Source organism: Musa acuminata, chromosome BXJ3-3 (genome assembly GCF_036884655.1).
Source record: "Musa acuminata AAA Group cultivar baxijiao chromosome BXJ3-3, Cavendish_Baxijiao_AAA, whole genome shotgun sequence".
Classification (NCBI taxonomy): Eukaryota; Viridiplantae; Streptophyta; class Magnoliopsida; order Zingiberales; family Musaceae; genus Musa; species Musa acuminata.
This window is the reverse complement of record NC_088351.1, coordinates 39,669,346-39,693,553: the sequence shown is the minus strand read 5'-3', so window position 1 is coordinate 39,693,553 and position 24,208 is coordinate 39,669,346. Positions and strand designations below refer to the sequence as shown.

At 36.9% G+C, this 24,208-nt stretch overlaps 2 protein-coding genes and 1 long non-coding RNA gene across 8 annotated transcripts; 1 reads left to right on the top strand and 2 right to left on the bottom strand.

Moving 5' to 3' along the window:
* Window positions 1–873: 873 nt before the first annotated feature.
* Window positions 874–19,021, bottom strand: LOC103979719 (uncharacterized protein At4g10930). Of its 6 annotated transcripts, none has more exons than XM_065143800.1 (16): window positions 18,558–19,021; window positions 17,331–17,426; window positions 16,790–16,903; window positions 15,810–15,895; window positions 13,725–13,815; window positions 13,482–13,531; window positions 10,843–10,912; window positions 10,638–10,747; window positions 8,734–8,799; window positions 7,865–8,559; window positions 7,624–7,707; window positions 7,052–7,166; window positions 4,215–5,529; window positions 4,044–4,118; window positions 2,533–3,720; window positions 874–1,461 (listed from the first exon to the last, which is right to left on the bottom strand). In XM_065143800.1, exons 2-16 carry the CDS (start codon window positions 17,394–17,396, stop codon window positions 1,252–1,254), a joined length of 4,335 nt encoding a protein of 1,444 aa, XP_064999872.1. In that variant the 5' UTR covers window positions 17,397–17,426; window positions 18,558–19,021; the 3' UTR covers window positions 874–1,251. The 6 variants fall into 6 exon arrangements, with proteins under 6 accessions (XP_064999872.1, XP_009394181.2, XP_009394182.2 ...); XM_009395906.3 differs by lacking the exon at window positions 16,790–16,903 and adding an exon at window positions 13,294–13,327 and having other exon boundaries at window positions 18,558–19,020; XM_009395907.3 differs by lacking the exon at window positions 16,790–16,903 and having other exon boundaries at window positions 18,558–19,020.
* A 1,969-nt stretch (window positions 19,022–20,990) lies between these two features.
* On the top strand, window positions 20,991–22,759 carry LOC135634382 (cytochrome b561 and DOMON domain-containing protein At3g61750-like). Its single transcript, XM_065144816.1, has 4 exons — window positions 20,991–21,308; window positions 21,421–21,817; window positions 21,892–22,187; window positions 22,271–22,759. The coding sequence occupies exons 1-4, from the start codon at window positions 21,147–21,149 to the stop codon at window positions 22,538–22,540; spliced, it is 1,125 nt and encodes a 374-aa protein (XP_065000888.1). The 5' UTR covers window positions 20,991–21,146; the 3' UTR covers window positions 22,541–22,759.
* Window positions 22,760–23,347: 588 nt separating this feature from the next.
* On the bottom strand, window positions 23,348–24,029 carry LOC135632361 (uncharacterized). The gene is made up of 2 exons (XR_010494686.1): window positions 23,726–24,029; window positions 23,348–23,600 (listed from the first exon to the last, which is right to left on the bottom strand). It is a non-coding gene; the product is annotated as an uncharacterized LOC135632361 (long non-coding RNA).
* Window positions 24,030–24,208: the final 179 nt, after the last annotated feature.

Here is a 24,208-nt window from a genome sequence, read left to right as displayed (position 1 = left end):
GAATAAAGGAGAAAGATGATATTATTATCGTTATAATTATTATTATTTCCCTCCCTCAGATAGTCATCTTTTAAAAAATACTTTTCAGATTAATCTTCTTTAAAAAGTGTTTTTACCATTTTTTTATGACATGAAAAGAAGGATACTACTATTTTTTATTTTGTTTTATTCCTAAAGTTTCAACCTTGCAGTCAATCTATTTTTAATTTTCAAAAGATATATTACATTTTCTTTCTTTCTTTTTGTTTTATATCCAAGAGATCAAATATTAATTTCCCTGGAGAAACAAATTTTGTTAGCTTTTCCTTTAACCCCAAAGTTGAGATATGTTCATAAACTGTTGATAATAAAGGAAGTAACAATTCCCAACTACAGAATTGTTTGAGCCAAATTTGGACACCACCATAAGCATTTGAACTGTATCCTTTTCATATTAGAGAGGAACCAACCATTTGCCAAAAAATCTGATTGTAGAGACTTAGAACTCATCAGTATCTCTTAAAGCTCTGCAAAAGGTTATTATCAAACCTTAATGATCACATTGCTTTCTTGGCAAGTACGACTAGAATATATTGAAACTAAATAGATATTGAATGCAAGCTACGAATCAACATCAGGAACCTGAATCCACTATTTAACTCAATACAGTAATTTGGCAAAATTTGGGGGTAGAAATTATTGTTCATGCAAGTGGCTGAGCAAGATAATAAATAATGATCATTTGGAGCTTCTAACAGGTGGAAGATACTGACCAGTTATTCTGGGAAAACATTGATTCTTTGTACCACCCGGGGAAAATGTAATCTCCATGTAGTCCCAGCAAATGGTCTCCAAAGATAAGGCACCCACCCTGCTTCCGATGAACAGCTATGATGAAACACAATCATGTGCAAGCAGGAACAGGCATTTAGTTCAGCCGGTTACAGAGATACATCTATGCTTCATTTATCAACTTTCATCGACTAAGAATCTACCATCTTCTACATGTATATACAGATTCTGGGTGAACAATTATCTAATTTGGCCAATTCTGTATCACAAGTGTAAGAACGGATATAGTCACATTGGCTGCTGCTAAACCGTGCTTCGGGCTATGTCGTAGCCATTTCTTTAAGCAAGATGAATAGGGAATGCACATAGAGAAACAGATTTAAGGTCAGGAAAAAGGAAACAGCAAAAACATGGATTGGCTCTGGTGGTAATGCCAGGACTATTAACAATGATCTGGATGCCCCCTGATGATAGAAACTATCACATCTTTTGCTGAGCAACTTCTGCATATTGCTCAGCGAGCTTTTTCACCTTGTCACCTTCTTTGATGAGAAAATTTGCATTTTTAGCATTGCAGTGGTGTCCCATAACTTTATCTGTTGTTCTTGTGACAGCCCATCTGTATTGCTCAACAGTTATCACGCCACTTTTACAAAGTGGCCTGACGTGTTCTTTCACATATGCCTCAACCTGAAAGAAAGCAGGCCAGAATGAAGAAGTTAAAGCAATTTCCTCGGAAAACCCAAAATAAATATCCTGCAGTTATGTAAAAAGAATCCATGTTTTCCAATAGATTTATGATCCAAGGTTTTGAGTACCAATTCATCAATTCATATACTGACAGGTATTTGCTCGTCTAAACCTTGAGACCAGTTGGTATTTTTCTTTAATGTTTCTAGTGATACTGTACAGTACAGGTTGGTATACTTCTCAGTATACTAATATTGTACTAGTCCGACCAGTTGTCGTGACTGGTATCTGACCGAGGTTTAAATCCTTGTTCCAATAAATGATAGATTATAATAATCTTAGGACAATGATACGAGTGAAGCATATAGCAAAAGAACTGCAGAGAATAAGTGTAACATAATAATATCCAAGACAACATTCTGAAATGCAAAAGACAAAATAAGGCGTACAGAAATGACACAAGTTTCCTAAATTGGCATAAGCAACGGAAAAGTCAACTAAGGGTTTCAAGATATTTCTAGGACATACAAAAAGAAGATTTATTCATGCCAATGCTCGGAATATAGTGTTCTGTCATGAAGCATGGCCCTGATTACAAAAATTAGAAAGTCATTTCCCATGTTATTCATAACTCCACGTGACCTTAGTTATTAAACAGAATCTCCAATGTTAGTATGAAAATTCACAAAGCATATGCAGCAGACAAGGTTATATTATTTATCAACCTAATACTCTCTTCCATAAAATGGTAAATGCAATTGTCACTAACATTTGAAAAGCAAGTCCTAGTTCTGAATTTGACTTAAAAAGCATGAAATATTCAAGTCATAACATTAGTATTCCTTTGCTTTGATATTCCATATTGCCAAACATCATAAGTCAGGTGAGGTTACCTGCCAGCATTAGCAGTGCATTTCACATTCAGCAAGAGTAATTTAAACCAGGCTAAAGGACTGGCAGTAACATATAAATAACTTCCACACCACAAATAATCATACCTTTGTACTAGTATAGCATGTCCCTGTAAGGTTTATGTTTAATAATGTATCAAAGGTTCCATTAACACTTTACCTTTTTATATATGGGATGAGATGAATCAGATGAATCAGCAGTGCTGGGTTTAGCCTGTTCCACCTTAGGAGCAATTTCGCTCATGGTAGAATTTGGTGAATTTCTCCTTCCAGAAGATCTACCTTCAAAAGGAACCTTATCACCAAGAATGTTACTCTTGGAACAGTTACCAATCTCAAGCTTAGGCACTGCAAATTCATCTTTTGAACTATTATCTTCCTTTTCATTATTAATGCTGCTTTTTCCTGCAGCTTCTCTCTCCATTATCTTGCATGCCTCTCCCATTAGTTCACTAGATGTGTCAAGGGGAGGTTCTTTTTCTGGTCCATGCAACTTATTGTGCTCAGTTGAGGAAAGCACATTGATTTCATCCCCTTGAAATATTTTTGTAGCAGTTGAAACATCAACCTCAACATTAACATGTGCATTTCCTTTGCCACATACGTTTTGATACTGGAGCAAAGTTGAACAATTAGATGGTACCTCCACAATCAAGTCATCCTGATTGGTGGCAGCTAATGATTTTGTCGAACTTGCAGGTTCTTGAGATTCATAGTTGGGGCACTTAAGTGGCTCTTCAGAACCAATGATTGAGAACATGCCCTTCATTTTGGAGTTCTCATTTTCTGACACCTCTGAAGCTTTAGCAACACTGGAAGATGCTGCATACCCCTGATCCTCTAATTTATTCTTCGTATCTCCATATGTACCAAACAGAGGATGGGTATCAATGTCATTGTCAACATATTCCTGCCCACCATATACCGAAGAATCAACATCTGCATTGGTGCCCTTCACATTTTTTTCAGGACTATTAGGAGGAGAATCAGAGAGGCCAGCAACTCTTAATGCTTCTTCTACATCACCAAACACTACTGGTTTAGGCTCCGAGATTGCTTTTTCCGCAACCCGATCAATACAATTTTCACTTTTTTCAACTGCCTGATCAGCACTAGATTTAGTGTTTACCAGTGAGTCGGATGGACCTGCATCTGATTGCAGCCTAGTGCACTGAGATAGAACCTGTGCACAAAGGTTTATGTAAACCATTTTGCTGTTAGACCTTTCAGAAATATCTTTTTCTACATTAACCGCATCAGCTACAGCCAACTCAACATCTGCCGTTCTGCAAATAACAGATAGATTTGTTCTCCTCAAGTAATGTTCAGCAATGCGGTAAAGTTGTGCCTGGAGTAAAAGGAACACAAATATTCATCTCTGGCTTCAAGAAAACCAATTACTAAGAAAAATTGTGCAACTTACGTAGTGATTACTGCAAAATAGCAGTATGCATTAATTCTTTACGATCCAAAAGATAAATACTTGAACAAATAGACCTTTTTTAAACACCCAACCCACCGTGTATATGTCATAGCTATAAGAATATAATAAATGCAAATGTACAAGCACAGAAACTGCAAGGTAAAGTTGCAATTTACAAAGCATTCACCAAAAAAGAAAAAAAGAGTTACATGACGAAGTTATTGTCAATAAAGAATTAAATGTCATACCTGCCTGACTGAAATTGGGACTTTATTGTGGCGGCTGGGTGCCACAACTGGTCTCATGTCACTGGGAAGTTGGGCCTACATGTATAAATAAATGAATATTATGTATCAGGGAAAAGTCAATAAGAAGATGCTACTATCACACCTAATAATCCAAAGTAATCAATGATGTACCAGTAGCGGATAGTTTCCCTTGAGCATATTTCCCTCTTCTTGTCCATCGTTAACTGAATTTGAACTCGTTAAAGCATTCTTTCTAGCAAGAATCTCCATAGCCCACTTCCTTTTATCATTCTTAGCCATATTAGATACATTAGCCTGCTCCTTCAGAATTTGTCCACTCTTAATGGAAACAGATGTCTCGTTCTTGTTTTGCCCTTTCACCTTACTTGCAGCCAAGATGGAGGATGTTGCTGTGTTTTGTACATCTGGACTTCCTCTTTTGCAAGGAGCTTTCTTTGGAATAATTGAAGCACCAAAATTCTTTCCCTGATTATCAGATGCTTGGGACTTTGTTTTGTTACTCGCAACATTTTGTGAATCCTTCTCAGAAAGAGTGGTAACAACACTTTTCTCTTTTTGATCATTGCCGATCACAGCAGCGGCAGAGAGGGGCTTGATATCATCCTTTCTTGGGAAAACTGAGGCATCAGCTAAGTATACTCGAGACAGAATTGAATTTGACATGTCTCCTTGTGGACCCTGATCCATTTCTGGGTTCTCCATGCAGGAAGTTGATGCTTTTTTGAGAAGTTCAAGAACTGACTGTAGTGTCTCAATTTTTTCAGGCTTTAATTTTGGACACCGGTACTTCCAAAATTCAATCTCCCAGTCCCTGTCCCAAGCTCGCCTCCGGCGACCACTGGACGTTGCATAAATTTTTTTGGTCAAATTCTCACGTACTTTTCCTTTTTGCAGCAATTGCTTCCTCATTCTAAGTGAAGGAATAAATTTGTTAGCTACTTCATCTCTGGGTTTAACTATTGCTTCACGAAACGCTGTTAAAAGTTTGCCGTGAAAGGCATTATCCTCAAAATTGCAGTTAGAGGTTTTAACCTGAACTGCCTCTTTTATCTCCTTTCCCAGTTTCTGAACTAGAATTTCTTTTTCAGCTTTATCTCCAACACTTCGCATGATCTTTTTTACTCTAAGCCCAGTAGAATCATCTTTTTTTCCTACAACATTGTTTTTATGTTTTTCGCCTATTTGACCATCATGTTTATTGTCTGCCTCTCGAACAATACTCATGATGTCTGTATGTAGAGCTGAATCTTCTGCATTACATTTTGTATCATCATCTTCACAAATTGTTGCAGCTTTAGGATAACTTTTAAAGTCATCTGGAATGGAAGCATCAGCTTGACTTCCTGAAGGCAACATCAGAGATGTCTCATCTGATTTAGATTTCTTTGCATTATCCTCAGTCATTGCTTTTACCTGGAATTCCAGTTTTCTTTTCCCCTTTTGTTTGATAATGGAATCAACATCCCTAGAAAGCAAAGGTGAAGAAATGAGATCAAATTGAGAAGTAAACTTGCATAGCTTTATTATATAGAAAAGACTGGAATAACATCCACAAGTTGGAAAGTCTATCCTTCAAAGTTCACATTAATACTAGCCCAAGGGGCCAAGTAGTTGCACATTTTCTTTGTTAAAAATCACAAGAGAAAGATTAGGTAAAGAAAAGGAAATGTTGAATGTGAAAATATGAAGTATCATGGTTATGCCAAAACTATTAAGGACAGATGAGCTTGTGCAGTCTATTTGAGCTAAGTGTGTGCATGTATATATAGATACACACACACAGAATCTAGGAAGATATCTGAGAAATTATTAAAGTTTTAACTTGACAGACCGAAAGAACATCTTGACCTTCAGTTGAGAAGCTTACACATATCATCAAAAAACTAATTGAAGTCAACTGTGCTATCACAAGAATCAGCTTGCATAAAACTTCCCCAGTGAAATCTTGGTTGACTAGAAACTAGGAGCTGATCTAAGCCACTAAGAGGGAAAATCTTGGATGATTGAACCAGAACCAATACACAGCATATGGTAAGAAGAATACCATCAATCTGGATTTCATCTACAAAATTGAAATGCATAAAAACAACCAGGTTTATCTAGCACAGTTTATGAACTTTCAAAAGCTCATTCTTATGTCTTAACCTAACATGATACTTGTAGAATATCAACTTCAATCTCAGACAAATGACAATCATAAATGCAAAAACAAGTTGGCAAGAAGATAAACCTCTAACACATTTAACTTCAACATGAAACACTTTGGTTCATGGTATGACTGCATGAGTATTGTTAAAGCGTACGTTAACTTGATTCATAGTACCTAGGGGTTAAAATTAGTTGGTTAATTGTTTTGGGTTGTGGTACATTTTATCACTTGCTATATAGCTTGTTATATTAGATAATATATTTTGACATAATATGCATCCAACTGGGTAAAAGTCGACCAAGGCTCTGAGCCTGTTCTTTTTTTTTTCATTTATCGTTTAATAATTATATTGTTTTGAGCTTTCCTTAAACAATTTAGGTAGGAATGTCCATGGATTATATTTTTCTTCCAACTGTTTTATATCTACAAAACTGAATGACATTGATGAGAGTGATCCCAATTTTAGTGTTTTGAATCATATACCACAGTGATCCTGAATGCAGAAAACCAAAAAGTACCATGAACCGGGTAGAGGTATCCTGATGATTCTGCTCTGACATTTCAATTTATCAATATAACCTGATGCAACTTGGAAAAAACCATGTAGACAGTCCTAAGACTTCAAAAGGAATAAAATTATAGATAAGGTGAGCATTGAGAAGTCCTACGATTCACCAAGGCAATACAAAAATAAACTAATCAACCAAAATGCACAATTATCCATATGAGAATAATAAATATCCTACATATTCATTGCTTAGCACTTGGATGCATCAGAATTGGAAAGGGGCATGTACTCTTACAACTATAGACACAAAACAGCACAAATGTTCCTTACATTAGGTGTAAGTTGGATTCAGTTGTATGTTCCTCCACCAAACCTGTAACTTTAAAATCCTCTTGACAAATAGCATTAACCACATCCTCAACAGAGCTGGTAATAATATCATCTACTGCAAAAGTCCAACAAAGAACCAATGTAATGCGTCAAAAGCAAGCAATCAGATAGACGACCCCATATTATCAAATGAAACAAATTGTAAGAGTAGCTCCTTTTAACAGGCAACTAAACAATCAGAGACAACTAGAAAACATAATAGCAATGTTCAGCGAACTAACTTCAACAGTAAACTTTTAACATAATAATGGAAAACAAATTCTCTTCAACAGCAAGGAAGTTCCAAATAGCATCTTGTAACATCTCTATCATAATTTAGGCAGTTCAGGATTAAAGAAATAAGTCAACACATTTTAATCCTCTTTTGATTAAAACTATACCTGTCGAAGGAACATGTTGCTATTACACAGTCCAAATGAACAGATGTTATTGTTCAACAGTCAGATAAAGTTGGTTTTCAAATAAAATATTCTAAGAGAGCAATATTATTTAAAAAAGCATTATCTAATTACCTGATATACGACATTGCTCTGGATTGTGTAAGCTTCTACTCATAACTAATGGATCTTTCACATCAACATCAACTAGTTCACCAACTGAAAAATCATTTACAAGAAGCTATTAATTTTATAATGCACCAAAACATTCACTCATGAAATTGAGCTAAGACAATACATAGAATTGATAAAAAAATTGTTAATTGTTGCATATTTAAAAACAAACGAGATATAGCAACATAAGTAACAAGCTTACGTTTGTCTTGACGCAGTTCATCAATGTTTTGGTAAGAGCTACATGACAGGGAAAATGAGTCATCATGATCATTATATCTAGAAGAATTGCACATCGTTTCTTCCGTGTGATTAGCCTCCAGCAAGCTATGCATTAATGGCTGATCAGAAGAGGATATAGGTCCACCATGTGATAGACTTAATTGTGAATCAACTATATTTGAAGGTGCAGATTCTAACAGTGTTAATGCTGAAGAAATGTTGTTCAGCTCATTATCTTCCCGTGTCATTGCAGGTGATGTATCCAACAGATTTTCGTAACTACTATCAGTGTCTGCAACCATTCCATCAAACACACTATCATTGCTGCATATCAAGTCATCACAGTTAAGTTTGAAATCACCACTCTTGTCAACCTGAACATTGAGTTTTGGATTATCAACATTAGATTCAGAAAAAGATGTTTCAGTTTCCTTCCTCATGTTTGTTTCTATCAAATCCTCTGATGCACTTGTATCGTCCTTACTTGTCTGATCCCTTTGAACCATTGAGACAACAAGAGCTGTTTCACCATCATCAGCAACAGATACTGATACCTTCCCCAAAAAAGAATGGTCAACTGCCCATCCATGGTCAGCAGCTTTCAAAATAGAGTGCCACCCCTGGTCTTGTACGGGAATATCATCCATCTTCTGTGGTTCTTCAATAGATAAGCACCTAGGAGAAAAAGGCAAATAGAAAAACCAGTAATGATATAATATATGAAAAATGAGAATTAGATAGTAGATAAACCTATGCTGAAGTCAGAAATGAAAATTCTTAAAGAAAAGATTACAAAAATTCATGTTACAAGAACAAATCTCATTGTACATATTAAAGTAGCAGCATTACCTTGGACACAACCAAGAACTAACGGATGTGTACTCAGGGCTAAATCCAACACAAAATGCATGATACCTGTCTCCACAAATAATATAAAAATAATATAAGTTGATGTAGCATGTTAGATAAACAATAAAAGCACTTCCTACCAACTGAAACATTAACTTTAAATACAATATTTTACAGGAAAGTTAAACAAATTGAAATATGGCTAATTGCCTAAAAGGTTTTATCAGAAAAAATGAAGTTCTGATGAGAAAACAAATATATACCATTAAAAGGTTAGTGACCTGACTGTGCCAACAAATGTTGGGCATGATATAGAGTTATACCTTAGTACTGTTCATTCTGAATTTTTGATGCCGGTCATACTGTGACACGTGACAGAATGCAAAAATAAGGTGAGATCTTTATACAATTCATGCTAGACGATGTATCTAGGATTTTAGCCAGCACTCTACCATGTTTCTTGGTCACTTTATCCAGTCATAGTTACATGGTCTGGGATGACAGCCACATGTCAAGGAAAACATCTTTCTGACCAATAACTGGTACATCCATATGATCTCTCTATTTACCCAAATCAAATGTTGTTTGCTGACTTGCTCTATATTTTTTAATGGGATTGAAGCAAACTAATTAACTCGGGCTTGTAAATACAGTGATGAATTAGCTTTGATGAACTTAAGTGGATATGACCACTCTTAGACCTGCTAGCATAATCATTTGATATGGATAAATTTAAGCGATTTTTCAATCAAGACCATACTAATAAAACCTCATTAAATGAAGGTCATCTCAGGCTTATTCAAGAAAATCTTCAAATGAAGAACCATGTGATGATGATCATGCTGCTTAGCATCTTACTCATTTTTCTTACAATAAACCATCAAGTTGTTAAGGATCTAATTTCCTGATTAAGCACCAAGGACAAATTCAAAATTTTCAATTATAAGTGAAGCTTTTCTTCCAGGGACCATGCGAACAAGTGAATCTTTCATTGACCATGGAGATAAAATGAGTTTAAATTATCTACAGATCCTAACAGCCAAGGAAGATTAATTAGATGATAATAGATCACAATATAGAGTTCTAAAATAGGAATCATTATGGCATAAAACTCCAAGTCAAGGTTCTAAATACCAGTCCCATAACAATTTCAATAACCTACTAGAAAGACGGTACAAATCAAGTGATCTGTATCATTGGCAAGATAGCAGTATACCCAAGCAGTATCTAGCTGTATGGTCTATTATGATGCTTGATCAGATTGGTAAATAACAGTCTGTACTGACCAGTTCAACCAGCATTTTTAAACCTGGCTTCGAGGTGGTTCCTACTACTAGATACTATTTAGATTGCCAAATGTTTAATGAAACTGACTGTAGAAATTAATATTTTACAAATGAACCATAAATGAGTGAAGCAATAATTCTGATATCCCATATATTTAGTCATTATATACCAAATTTAATAAACGACAAATAAACAATTACTTAAAATCCCATTACAAGATAATTATGGTCTTAACCGAGAATAAACAGTGCCAGAGTTTCCTTGCTGGTAGATGTGAGTTCTTTCCTTGCTGGTAGATGAAAATAGTATTCACTATCAGATTCCTAGGTGCTAAGCGTGCTTTGAAGAGTTGAAGCAACAATTGATGTTTGGCGTCAAAGCCATACCACTTATTATTTCATCATGCATTAAATAAACAAGAGAAATCAGATATATCTCCATCTGCACAGTTTACTAATTTCACAAGTTTACCTAGTTGAAAAGATCAGCTTTCAAGATATGGCAACATCCGCACTTGAGTGATTCTAGCTAAGGTTAATAGTGTTATTTTGTGGCAAACCCAGCAGAAATAACTAGAACTTAAAAGTTATTTTAGTACAATTCTGATATGTATTTACCATATATCACATGAATCACAAGCAATTGATGTATCAAAATTTAAACCATCATCCGCTGTCGTCAGTCCACTTCTAACCTTGCATCCATCTCCATCCAAGCATGCAACTGCCTGGCAGAAGAATAACCGCATTAACACAGAATGCAGAAGTTCAGACTACAGTGTCTTTATCAATGAGGTGATCAGTGCAAGGACAGCATTATTACATCTTCATCAATGTAGTATGAAGGAAAGGACAGGGTGTTGTTCTTCCCTTGAACACTCCAATCCACTTCTCTGCAAATTGAAAAAGGAAGGCTGCAATTTCATGTGTTTCTCCGTACAACCGCATATAAGGAATGTACTGGCAGACAAATGTGACATACAAGGACTCTTTCCCAATTGCTAAACATAGGTTAAAAAAATAAATGGGTCTCACAGACGAACAATCAATGAAATAAATTATTTGTTTATAAGCTTCTCCAGGAAATAGACCAACAAATATCTAACAGTTCAGTCACAGGTCCAGAAAGAAAAGATCAAAAATTTCAGGTGCAACAAAACTCATCAAAATAACAATACAATTTTAAGCTCAGAAAAGGAATTCCAACATCAAGTGCACAACCTCAAACGACTAACATGACAGCTTACAATCACAGAGCAACATGTCTTCAGCAAATCAAAGGAAAAGAAAGGCACCAGCCGCACCACTAATTTAGGAAGTCATGAAAACTCATCTCATACACACGTACATGCCCGCACGCATGGCAGCACTAAACTAGGATGTCATGCAGTAATTAAGAAACCCATTTTCACAACCATATATGCATATGCATGTGCACACACCATGGTCTGCAGTACCGACTGTACCGCCCGGTACGGCCAGTACATACCGGTCCAACAGGCTTCCGGTACACGGATCGCATGTTACCGGTCCGACACTATAGCAGACACTGTAGCAGTGCTACAGTGCTCGGCACGCCTAAATATACCGCTCGATACACCTGGGTGTACCGCTCGGTATACTGTGCTGTACCGGTACCGAGCCCAGATCGAAACTCTGGTACGGTACGATATTACGGACCTTGGCACACACGCACACAAAAACTACTATTCAAGCAATCAGGAACTGAGAAAAGCACACTTTTTTATAACAGTAATTCTGAAGAAAATCCTGAAGCAATATACTAAAAGTTCTTACACTTTAATCAATCAGGTTTCTAAATTCTAATATCATGTGTAAACAAATTATTTATATGCCATGGGAAAAATCAACTTGCTCCAATTTTTTTATTCTCTGAATTGGTGCAACCAGCAAGCTTCTGTTGGAGTTTAGCACATCATCAACACAGCCCAAGTTGATGATGTATAGTGACTGTATACCATGCCACCAACTAACAACAAAGTGCCAGAGACACTTAGATCCTTAACTTTAACTGCCATTGGATGCTACGTTTGGTTCCGTGTAAACTTAGCTTCTGGATAGTCAATCAGCCAACAACTTCCAACACCCACATAAAACTTGACAAATTTGTTCATATTTATATGATCAACAAAAATTAAGGATAGCCAATTAACATGGTGCTGACAGGTCTAACTATGTACCTCATGACATTAAGCCAATTAAGAAAAACATATGACAAACTGACAAAGCGGTGAGAAATCACAGAAAAATATTATCAAAAGGACTTGAAAAAGATATTATGCCTTTAGATGAAAAGAGGATGTCCTGAGACAAGTAGAACAGATATGGCAAAAGAAGATTAGTGTATCAGTGATCTTTCAGATTTAAGTCTCTAAGCCCAAAAAGTCAAAAGACCAGCCTTCAGGGACTGAAGATCTACAAAGGTAAAAGTTTGACTGCTACAGAAAGTTCTCAGATATTTTTCCTCACCAACAATTAAAACCTTGCTAGTTAAACTGTTTCTTTTTTATTTATAAACCAACATTGTCTTGAAAACTTCTGATCACCTAGAGAAGATCCTGGATGTCTGAAGCAATATCCCAGTCAAGGGCAACGAATTAGTTAATATCTCCTTCATAAAGAGTGTCAGTTCAGTATATCCAATTTGGTCGCCAAAACAAGTGGTAACAAGTTAACTCGTCAATCTTCAGATACTGTACATATTCAATTCAGTTATGATCAGTCAGTAGATATATTAAAGCAATTATTTGAATGATATTGCTAAGACGAAAGGATGAGGACATACCATAATGTGACACGCGCAACAAGTCACATGGCATATGAATGTGTTCATGCATAATTATAGCTCATCACAGCCCAATCTGACCAAAAGTGATTATAACAAGACACTAACAAGATAGATGTGGATGTTAGAGCTGTAGATATACATATATGATAAACATACAGCAAAACAATAGGATATAGGTTTTGATGGACAATCAATGAGACTCGGCACAATGCAAAATAAAAGGAAACAAGTACAAGACCCAGGCTTGAGTATTTTTATTTTTATAATCACTAAGCTTCTTATCACTCATGTCATGAAGCATGCATATCAATGGAATTCAGGCGATGACAAATCTTACCCCCTAAGACCTCAGTGTTGTTTCTTTGTTTATGATCATTACAATTGCCATAAATTAGCATCTTGAATTTTTCTTAGATTGAACAAACAAAAAAAATCAAAAGATAATGGTGGCATAAAAATACTTACAATCCACAAACAGCATACAACCAGAGGACAAAACCTAACAGCATTGAAGGTCATTTAGATAAAGAACATATCTAGTATTACCATAACAACAAATTTATGCCCTCCTAGACTCCTACCAGCAATACATCTAAATTTTATAAATCATGATTAATTGATAAAATATTTATCGATACTGAACTACATATTACCTGGAAAGTGAGTAATTCTCAATTCTGATACTGCCAGTGGTGTCATACACCTACAATTATCAAACAAAATTTACAAAATATGCAATGGTGAACTAAAATACGACAACAATCTGATTTAGAGATACTTAAACCACTGCACAAGCAGAAAATGAAGATTTCATTACATGATCAAGTTAGAAGAGGATAACAATAGACAAAAGAGTTCCGAAAAGAAGAGTTGTTTGGTAGAGTATTATTACTCACTGGAAGACATGTGATAAGCTGAAATTCATTTTGGCAAATTGGGCAGCAATTTGTGATGGTAGCCCAGTTGTCAAGACATGCAAAACAGAACCTGCATTCAAAATAATACTCTGTTGTTAGACCATTGTTGATCTACATAATACAATCTTCCTTCACCCTGAATTTTTGTTGTGAAATAAAAGCAAAAATTCTAACAGTATAATAAAAATATGGAAAAAAAAAGGTAAAATAAGGAACTGCAACAATTAAGGGAAAGGCACCTACTAGAACTGAGAAAAAGGACTCGTGTTGCACATGATAGTAATGCAATGTTGTGCTGTACCTGTGCCAATCACAGGACCAGTCATATACAATACACATAGGCATGGCTGAAAATGCACCAACCAATGCCCATACCAACCAGCATGGTAGATGACAACCAAAGACTACTGGCCCTAGTTAAATGTGCTTCTTTTAGCCCTAGTGACCAGACTCCTTGAACAAAAGACTAAATTTCCATGGTAATACCATTCTTTTAGTTCCTACACCAGGCTCCCTGAATCAAAGATTAAATTTTCTTAGTAATCATTAGATTACAAGCAGCCACTATAATACTAATTTGTTACAAGATGCTGGAGAAGTCTTACTTGTCGCTGTCACTAAAATATAAAGTAGCTTCCATTCATATAGCTTACCAGTGTGAGATATCAAATTTGTGGTCTCAACTAAAAGAAAGCAGAAGGAGCCAAGACTTGGGAAAATTCGGCACCACTTGAAAGAACAAGGACTCTTCAAAGAAACCTAGATCTTCTTATGTATCATAAATCTATATGTTTTGAAGTTTACATGCACAAGCACGTTCAATAAGCTTGAATGTATATGTATAAACATCTCCTTCATAAGTCAAAATTATATTGGATATGAAATGACTGTTCTAAATTTATTTTGTAAAAGATGGTGATACAAACGAATAAGGGCTGTAAGATTATCATTTTCGGCAACAATGAAAGATCAATTTTTTCAAAAAAAAAAAAAAAAAGAATTAACGGCTTTGCGAGAGATTCACAACTAACTGAAATTTTTGCAATAGTATATGGAAGTGAGACAAAGCAACAGACATCCTCTTAAAATTCAGGAGACACATAATTGGGCATATAATACATCATTTATCTTGCCTATGTTTAATGAAACTTCAAGAATTTCGACGAGCCCATAAGTGCATCTAAGTTGACATCTTAAGATTCTTAACAATATTTCTCCAGAATTTTTTGGCCATGAGACCATAGTATTTATTTCCATAAATCTACTTCATAGTCAGAATAATCAATTGATCCCAGAACCAAATTAGACAATTTGATCAGAAATCAACCAAAACCTACTGGTAGCACCCCCAAAAAGAAATGGAATCTCTGATTTCTGATCAGCTAGGAGGATACAGTGAATAATATATTCAAAATAATTAAATATATTATAATAATAGCATAAACACTAACATAGTACAAATAGGAAGTAACAAGGCGATTTTCTGGGAGAGGCCCCAGGTTTTCGGTTTTTTTCCTGATTGCAAACCCCCATTTACATAATGCCCATAAGAGAGTCCCCTCCTCTTGCAAATAACTAAAATGTCCTCCTGTCAGAAAAGGAAACTGGTTTCTGATAAATAGAATAAATGTAAGTATATCATAAATAGAATAAATCATAAAATAGTACATATACGATATTGAGATTTTACATAGTAATTGCATCATCAAATTTTGGAAACACTGATACAAAAATTAGAATAATAGTTCTAAACTTCAATTTAATCTTTCAACTAAAAAATCTTGATAACTTGAAGATTCAAACTAAATAGTACTAAAATTTTGTCGAAGACCGATCCTCCAATATGCATCATCAACCGTATACCTTTTTTTCTTTTGGACTTATTGATCCCTTTTTTATTTCCATTTTCAAAACCTTGTGTATAACAAACTTTATGAATCCAGTTCCCCAAGTCATTAATTGAACAACATGTAGATATTCACATTGGGGTTTCATGAGTTAATCATCACATCAGGAAAGAAAAAAAAAAAGAACAGAAGATTTCAATGCAAGAATATGACCTACCAATGGTCGCAACAGTCCAGAACCCCTCTATCAATGATGACATCTGTACATATTCCACATCTTTCATTCTCAAATTCAATATCTTCCTGAAAGGATGATGTTAAATAACATAAAATTTATTTCAGAATATCAACAAGGCACCCAAAATAGACATATGAAAAAAAAATTGCATTAATACAATTTACAACTTCAATTTTGATGCTAATATAAACATTATATTGTTCATGTGTCAAATATGATACTTCCTTGATATCTCTTGGATACATGCTCAGATACTTCTTCAAAGTAATCAATATTGAAGTAATTACTAAAGAAACATTTTTGAGAAATTTACACCATACTTCATGGACACTTCTTGGCTTTTTAAAGAATTTTCCTTTTTCATGCATATAAATCTTTCGGTTATGGATGAGATGGATATATGATTAGATGCAATGTTTTATGTAGTTTGTATTAGCTGTCATATTATGATAATGAAACTAAACTTTTACCTTACCAGTATGTATTACATTACAAGCTTCTTCTGCCCTCTCTACATTCTTAAAGTATTATTATGTTACTAAACTAATTTCTTTCATGACAATAAATTCTCGATGCTAATTGCTTAGGCAATAAAACTCTCCAATGCAACAATTGTAGCAGTTGGCAAGTCACAGAGACCTATCAACTGGCAGACAAGCTGTGATAGCTTCTCTAACAACCAATGATGGTGATTTTACAATGGGAGTTGACAATGGATAATGGTGATTCAACAATGGGAGGCTGCCAAGACATTCAACGATAAATGCAGAGTTGCAGTCCTATATGGCACTTCATTGATAAGAAAAGAAGCAAGTGGAAGAAAAGTAGAAAAATAGAGACCATCGTGGAAAGAAGATGCAGGAGTTTAGGTTTCACATGACTTGAGATAGCCTAATTAATACCAAAACAAAATCATTTCAGCTGGTATGCAACTAAAGAACATTTGGTTTCATGCTAACCAGTATATGCTTAGATTCCTCGATTTTGGTGGTATTGACTGTTCCAAGAGCTGATAAACCCTTCAAATAAGGTGGCATGGCTGATATGCACCGATAACAGTTGCCAAAAAATTCCTAGCTCGTAATAAACTATGAAATATCAGAACAACTTTTAACACAACTCAAAGACAAGGATACAGACAGACAAACAAACAACAAAACACAAAGAAGAGAAAATCACATCACAAGTATCATCTGTGAAGCTTCCAACACATTCATAATTAACAAAGTTATTATATGTGTTATTGGCAAAGAAGTCCATGATATAATTCATCTAATCTGAAATGTAGGATTGTTATGATGCATGAGGATTGCAGAGAAACAACCATAATTTGCTTCTAATTCATACAACACTACTTCAATTTTAATTCTCTGTTTTTTCTCATCTATAATAAGCGACCCTAATTTAAAGCTAAAGAGTAAATATGCCAATATAATAAATGAAGAAATAAGAAAATTTCATAAAACAACAAAACAAGTACAACAGCCAAGCAGGAATTACTCTATCATCCTCATCTTCAAATGTCGTTTCTTTAGACTCGCCATTAGTGGTCTCTTGTTGGTACATCAGTTATATCAAAAAACTTATATACTTGACCTGAAAAGATGATACACCAAAATATCATGTACCAGTGAGCATGTTAAACAAAAATAGCGATATAAATATATCATTAACGTTAAGCTAAAAGCACCCATGACTACAAGTCTACAACATATAAAGGTAGATGACAAAACACGATTTGCGAGCAAATAAAGGAAGGAAGAGACTCGTTGGAAGGGGAGAATGGGGACATCAATGCCAAGAAAGAATTGGTTCCTGTAGTGCTAGAGGACATTAATGGATTGCTAGTTCCAGAAGTTTATAATAATAACAGCCTTTTATAGATGATGGGAGCGCCCATGGTAGAGTGCATCACAAGACTACCTTTTACAATCATGTAAAATACTCAAAACTAATCCAAAATCAGCAACTTTGCTGTTATGTTTCATGGCAGTAAAGCAAAATGGAGTAATTGTTAATTTGTTATACCTATTAATATATTTGCTTTAGATCTTACAAAAAAAATATCCATGCACTCAGATCTTACCTCTAAAGACAAGATTATCACGAGATAAGTTATTTCTCGCTGGAAATCCATCATTTGAATATTTGAACATCTTGACCACTCATAAGCTCATGTATTGTATCCTCCCTCTTAGTTCAGTTTATGTTATAATGACATGGCTGAACAGTCATTGAGCTATCAATCCTTTAGGAATACATTTGCCGCTAGCATCCTAAGGAATACATTGAGCTTTGTTGTTGTTGTTCTTCGTCTTCTTGTAGTAGTAGTAGTAGCAGTAGTAGTACCTAAAATTATCTATTAGAAATGGGAAAGTATAAATCTGCAACAGCATCACTTTCTTCAACGATACCATATCGTTTTAACTCGGAGGATAATTGGGACAACGGTCCCATGATTCTCCAAGGAACTAAGGAAGAGGAAGAAAAGGGGAAAACGAAATGTCGCATGTCCAACCACTTCAAAGTGTACAATCACGACACCGTATCTAAGATCTTCAAATAAAAATACATAAATCTTTCGAGTCCTCCAGAGACGATAACCTCCCGCAACAACACACGTCTCCGCCAAATTATGTAGAACGCAATCTTGTTTCGCAAAATCGATAAACCCAGACCACACTAAGAGAAACCGGCCGACCAAATTAGGGAAAAGGGGGGGAATACCTCTGGCCAGCGAGGGGCGGCCGCGGCCGAGTTCTCACACCGATCGACGATGATCTACGGACTCGGAATATTCTTGGGTGGGGAATCCGAACAAAATCTGAACGAGAGGAAAAGCGAGTACGATTCTGAGGAAAGCAGAAGGGAAGCAAGGGGGAGTCCTTGAGGAGATTTCGCTGCTAAGTGGGTCGACAAAAGGGGGCGGAGGACGCCGTCCGACGGAACTCCTTTGCCGGTCCGGTTCGGGAAAATGATCATCGGAAAGAACCCGGTTGGAACCGGCTTACGACACCGGGTTTTAAAGATTCGAGACTGAACCGGCCACCGGAAGGGGAAATAAAACGTATATTAGTTGGCTGACCCAACGGCCGGCGACCCTCTTGTCTCCTCCGCTCCACCAGTCGCATCCATCTCTCAGCCAGGACGAGAGGGGGATGACTCGTATGTCCGCGTTTCTTGCGTGGGACTCGTAACAATCATCAGCTTAGCAACTCTCAACAGCAAAACAACATCTAAATTTACTGATACAAAAAGGGTCACTTAGATCTTCATCGCACAAATTAATTTTTTTAATTATTTATTTTATACGTTATAAAATATATATTAACGATCAATCTGTCATCATATGACATATAAGCATTACATGAAAATATGATGAAAGAAAAAAGATCCAAACACTACTATCCATATTATCCCTACCAAGATCAAGTGTAAAAATAATTCTCGATGCTATCATATGCTCTCTTTTTTTAAAAGAATTCATATCTAAAATGAATTTTAGACTAATTTGAGCATTAAAGGGATTGGGTCTATTTTTTTTTTTTTATATCGCTCTTAGTGCAAGTGATACCCCAGAAGTTCAACACTTTTACCTCGAAGCTATCTCGGGCATTTCTACACTATTAGATTCGGATCATCTTAAATTGACTCATTTTTCTTAACATACCCAATATATCTATATAATCATTTGTGTTTTAACTTAGTATATTGGTTATTGTTTCTTTAGCATGATGTATCCAGCAAAATCAACCTTTCTTCGCCGTTAGTGTTTGATTTACTCATGAAGTTTATTTAACATATAAGGTGGATGTTAAGAACAAGTTGGAATATATATGATGTTGGATGGTATAAAAACCAAATGTACAGACTTAGGTTGGAGCGTATTTGATAAAATGCATCGAGGAATCTGAGACCTTTGTAAAGGTGAAATACATGATCGCTCATATTTTACAGTAATCTTATCGATGTTGGTTAAAGACTCTTGATGTCAAGATATTGGAACATATATGATGTAAACCAAATATCGTGGATCATTGCTTGCAAGTTAATCTATCAGTATAATCTAATCAGTTTCCATGTGATATCGTCATTTCACTTTGGTTTTTACATCTTCGTTTGATTATTTAAGACTTGGCGATGTATATAAGGATACCATTTAATAGGAAATCTATCATAAAATTATTTTCGTTCAATACGTAAACATCATATACGAGATAAAAAGAAAAGATGAATGTCACCTTCACCTATCAATTCACATGCGCAGAGATAAACGATTATGGGTTACCCCATTGTCATTCTATTGGACAAGAGGTCAAGGAGAGATTATTAGAAATGGTTAGAGGTTACATATTTGTAAAATATTTTATCCCTTTATAACTATGTATAAAAGTTTATATTCAATAAAATAAAATTATATATATATATATTGTTTTTTTTACAACTTGTGTTGATACTCATATGCTTGGGATTACTAACTTAGGTATTAGAATGATCGGATTAAAGATTTTTTTTCGACCTTCATCTTCATACAAGTGACGCATCGGAAGCTCAACGTTTTGACATTGAAAGCACTACGAACAATATTGGATATATGGATTCGAACCGTATTACATTGAATTATTCATTTATTTCAAGCTAAATTAAAATCAAACTTGAACAATTCGATTATGGTTCACGGTAACATGAATCAACAATTTATGACTTCAAGAATATATGTGGTTCAATTTTGATTCCCAAAATTTAAGAATCATAATCATCAGCTTCAAAATCAAAATATCGATTCCATAATCAGAATCAGGAGTATATATATATATATATATATATATATATATATATAAGCGTACTACGAGGACAAGCTTGTCGCAATGTGTTGGGAGGTGATCGCCGACTTCTTACTCCACTCTAACTTTAATGAGGTTGATATATGAACCAAAATCCACCTTACACAGCAAGCAAATCAATTCGGCAAATCCCAACATCGTCACAGATTTCCGGCGCTACACCAAATCCTCAAGTAAATACCAATCCGATCCATGCCTCTCTCGATTCAACTCTTTTAGAGTCCTCCAAACTCACCCACTCTCACTCATTGCTTACCTCCCTTTTCTCTTTCTGTGTCAGGTTCCAATTGACAGCCGAACCAACTCACAAGGACTCGTCATCCAACTCTCTGGTTGTAAAGGCAACTGCAGCAGTTCGAGCGCTCTCTCTCTCCTTCTTCTTCCTCTTCTTCTTCTTCCTCTTCTCCTTCTTCTTCTTCTATCCTTCTTGCCTCCCATTGTCGTCATCTCTGTTAGCACCAACCTACAGTATATGCCAGCCATGGCGCATGTTTCACCCGCCTTCATCTTCTTCGCGCTGGCGCTAGTCGTCGTCGGTGCGCAGCCGGACAGCTGCAGCTCACGACTCCCTGCTGCTCTCAGCAACTTCACAGGTCTCTCATGCAGGCCCATCTGGAACAACTTCGTCCTCAGAGTATGGCCTATGCTCACCTCATCTCATGTTTGAAACAGGTTTATAGATTCTGGAAAGAGGATAAACCTTATCGGATCCCTTCTCTTTTGTGTTCTCGTTCTGGCCCTTGCAGTACTCTCAGGACCAACAGAATGTTCTCAGCGTCGTGCTATCTACCACATACACCGTGGGTTGGATCGGAATAGGATTCTCCATGGACGGGAGGATGGTCGGCTCCAGTGCCATGGTGGGTTGGATAGGCAAAACCGGCATCCCCCACATCAAGCAGTACTATCTGCGTGGACAGTCTGCTTCAGACGTCGTGGTAGATCAAGGCCAGCTGCTGTCCACCGCGGTCGCACCGAGAGTCGTCGTGCATCGTGCCAAGATATATCTTGCCTTTCAATTGAAGTTTACAGCTCCATTGGCTCAGCAGCATCTGCTCTTCGCCATTGGGACATCGATTCCGGTCCATAATCACCTGAAGAAACATGCGGATAAGACCTCTATCTCCTTCGACTTCTCTACAGGTTTGCCGCTCCACCACCGTCCTCCTTCTCTCTCTCCTCGTTCATGCATCCTAAACAGCAGGCTTCTTTTACAGGCGGCAGTTCATCGTCTTCCTCCTCCTCTTCCTACCTGTACGAGCTGAAAAGGACACATGGAGTGCTGGCCATATTTGGGTGGGGTGTGCTGGCACCGATAGGGGCGATCGTGGCAAGATACTGCAAGCAGTGGGATCCATTGTGGTACTACCTTCACGCGATCATCCAATTCATCGGGTTCATGATCGGTCTTGCGGCCGTGGTGGCCGGAAAGCTACTCTACGATGAGCTGCATGCCAGCGTCCACTCTCACAGGGGCATCGGCATTTTTGTGCTGGTGCTCGCTATTCTTCAGGTCCGCAAGCTCAGCCTTTCTCTTTTCTCGTCAGACAAATCCATTCGAACCTTGAGTTGTCTCACCTCCGTTTGGTACGACAGGTGATAGCCTTCTTCGTGCGGCCCGACCGAGACTCCAAGATCCGCAGGTACTGGAACTGGTACCACCACTGGGTGGGGAGGCTTGCTCTGTTCTTTGCGGCGGTCAACATTGTTGTGGGTATCCGAGTAGCAGATGCGGGGACTTCATGGAAGGTTGGCTATGGCTTCAACCTTGCGATCCTCCTGATTGCAATCATTGTTCTGGAGCTGCTGCGGTGGACAGGAAGGTCCAGGGAAGCTGTCACCGCACCACCGCTACAGATGCAATAGCCGGATGATGAATGGAATGGATTTGCGACGTGGAGTTTGTCACTGTTGTAATCCCGATGAGCTATTCAGTGTTGTTTTTGGTCGCAGACTCCTATATATAATTAATTGCATGCTAAATATTCTGGCTCCTGTATCATTCTCATGCTCGATCGAAGTCGAAGGAGCATGACATGGTCTAATCGACTTCATTACAAGAAAAGAACACTCGATCACGAGGGAGATCCAAACTATGGCATGCAAATGTTCTTCCCCTGTTCTACCGTAGGCAACTGTCTAAAGCTGCAGAAAGAACCATGAAGATTAACAACATGAAGGCACTGATCACACCTGACGGATCGCTCTCTCAATTCTCTATTTGATCAACTTCAGACAACAAGAAGAACCAACCATTTCTTTTATATGCATTTTTTTTTTCCTTCTGACAATATTTCTTAGCTGAGTAGAGTAGTCCTTTATATGTTGGAAAGCTTTATTGAAAGAATATATATATATATATATATATATAATTCACAAAATCACTAATTCAGCACGTGATGTCTAATGCAGCGTCTTTCATCAGTAGGTAAAATGGATGAATTATTTTACTTTCATAATTATAAGATATCAATATAAATTAAAAAAAGACAGAAACTGCGATGCTACGAGGGTTCATGTGCACGATTGCTTCAGCAATATAATTCTATTTTCCAAGCGCGCTAGGAATTATTTTTTCTTCAGCAATCGATATGAGAATAAAAGTATTCCAAGATGAGTTCAACATCACAAGAGGGATTTTCTATCAATCCACCCAGGTAGCACTATCACTGCTTGTTTGATGCAAGATGAATCATCCAATTAACAATCTAATGACACTTACAAATTATAATTCCCACACATATATACACAATTTCCCCTAAAAGAAATTAATAGAGAACATTTCAATACAAGGTAAAAGCGAAGCAATCGACTGTAGTTATCATAACTGATGGGATCTGTAGATAATATACGCTTCGCCTTCATCAGTTCAAATTAGGTATTCCACACATCCAAGCCCTACCCTCATCCGACGAATCCCAAGAAGCTGAAGCCAAGAACCATTGCGCGTACGAACAAAAATCATCATCAGCGGAAAGAAACCACCGAGAGGTGCACCAAGAAAAGAAGATCGTCACCAGAGGAGGCAGAGGAGGGGCGGTGGTGGCTGACCTGAGGGATCGCGTGACGGTCCGCTTCGAGATGGCGCGGAAGAAGAGGTTGGCCGAGTGGAGGAAAACCACCACGCCGGCGCACCCCAAGATTAACAACTCCAACATCTCGGTGGGTCTTGATCTTCTTCTTCTTCTTCTTCTTCTTCTTCTTCTCGTCTCCCTCTCGTGGATTTGGAGAAAGGAAGGAAGAAAGAGACAACGACGGGGAGGCCTTGAGACCGTTCGAGCAACGAAAGAGAGAGCGAGGTGGGGTTTGTTAGGCCGGTGGGTTTATTTAACGGGCCGAGGCCGTTGAGGAGACAGCGGAGCCCACCTTCCCTTCCCTTAATTATTCTTCGTCAAAATTACTCTTGATTGCTCCTTAGGTCAGTAATTTCTGTTTTTACCCGTTTAAATTTACATTTAGCAACGAATCAAAATGATTGGTAACAATTAATGGGAATATATTTTGTACTTTAATTTTTTTTTGAAACCTATTAAC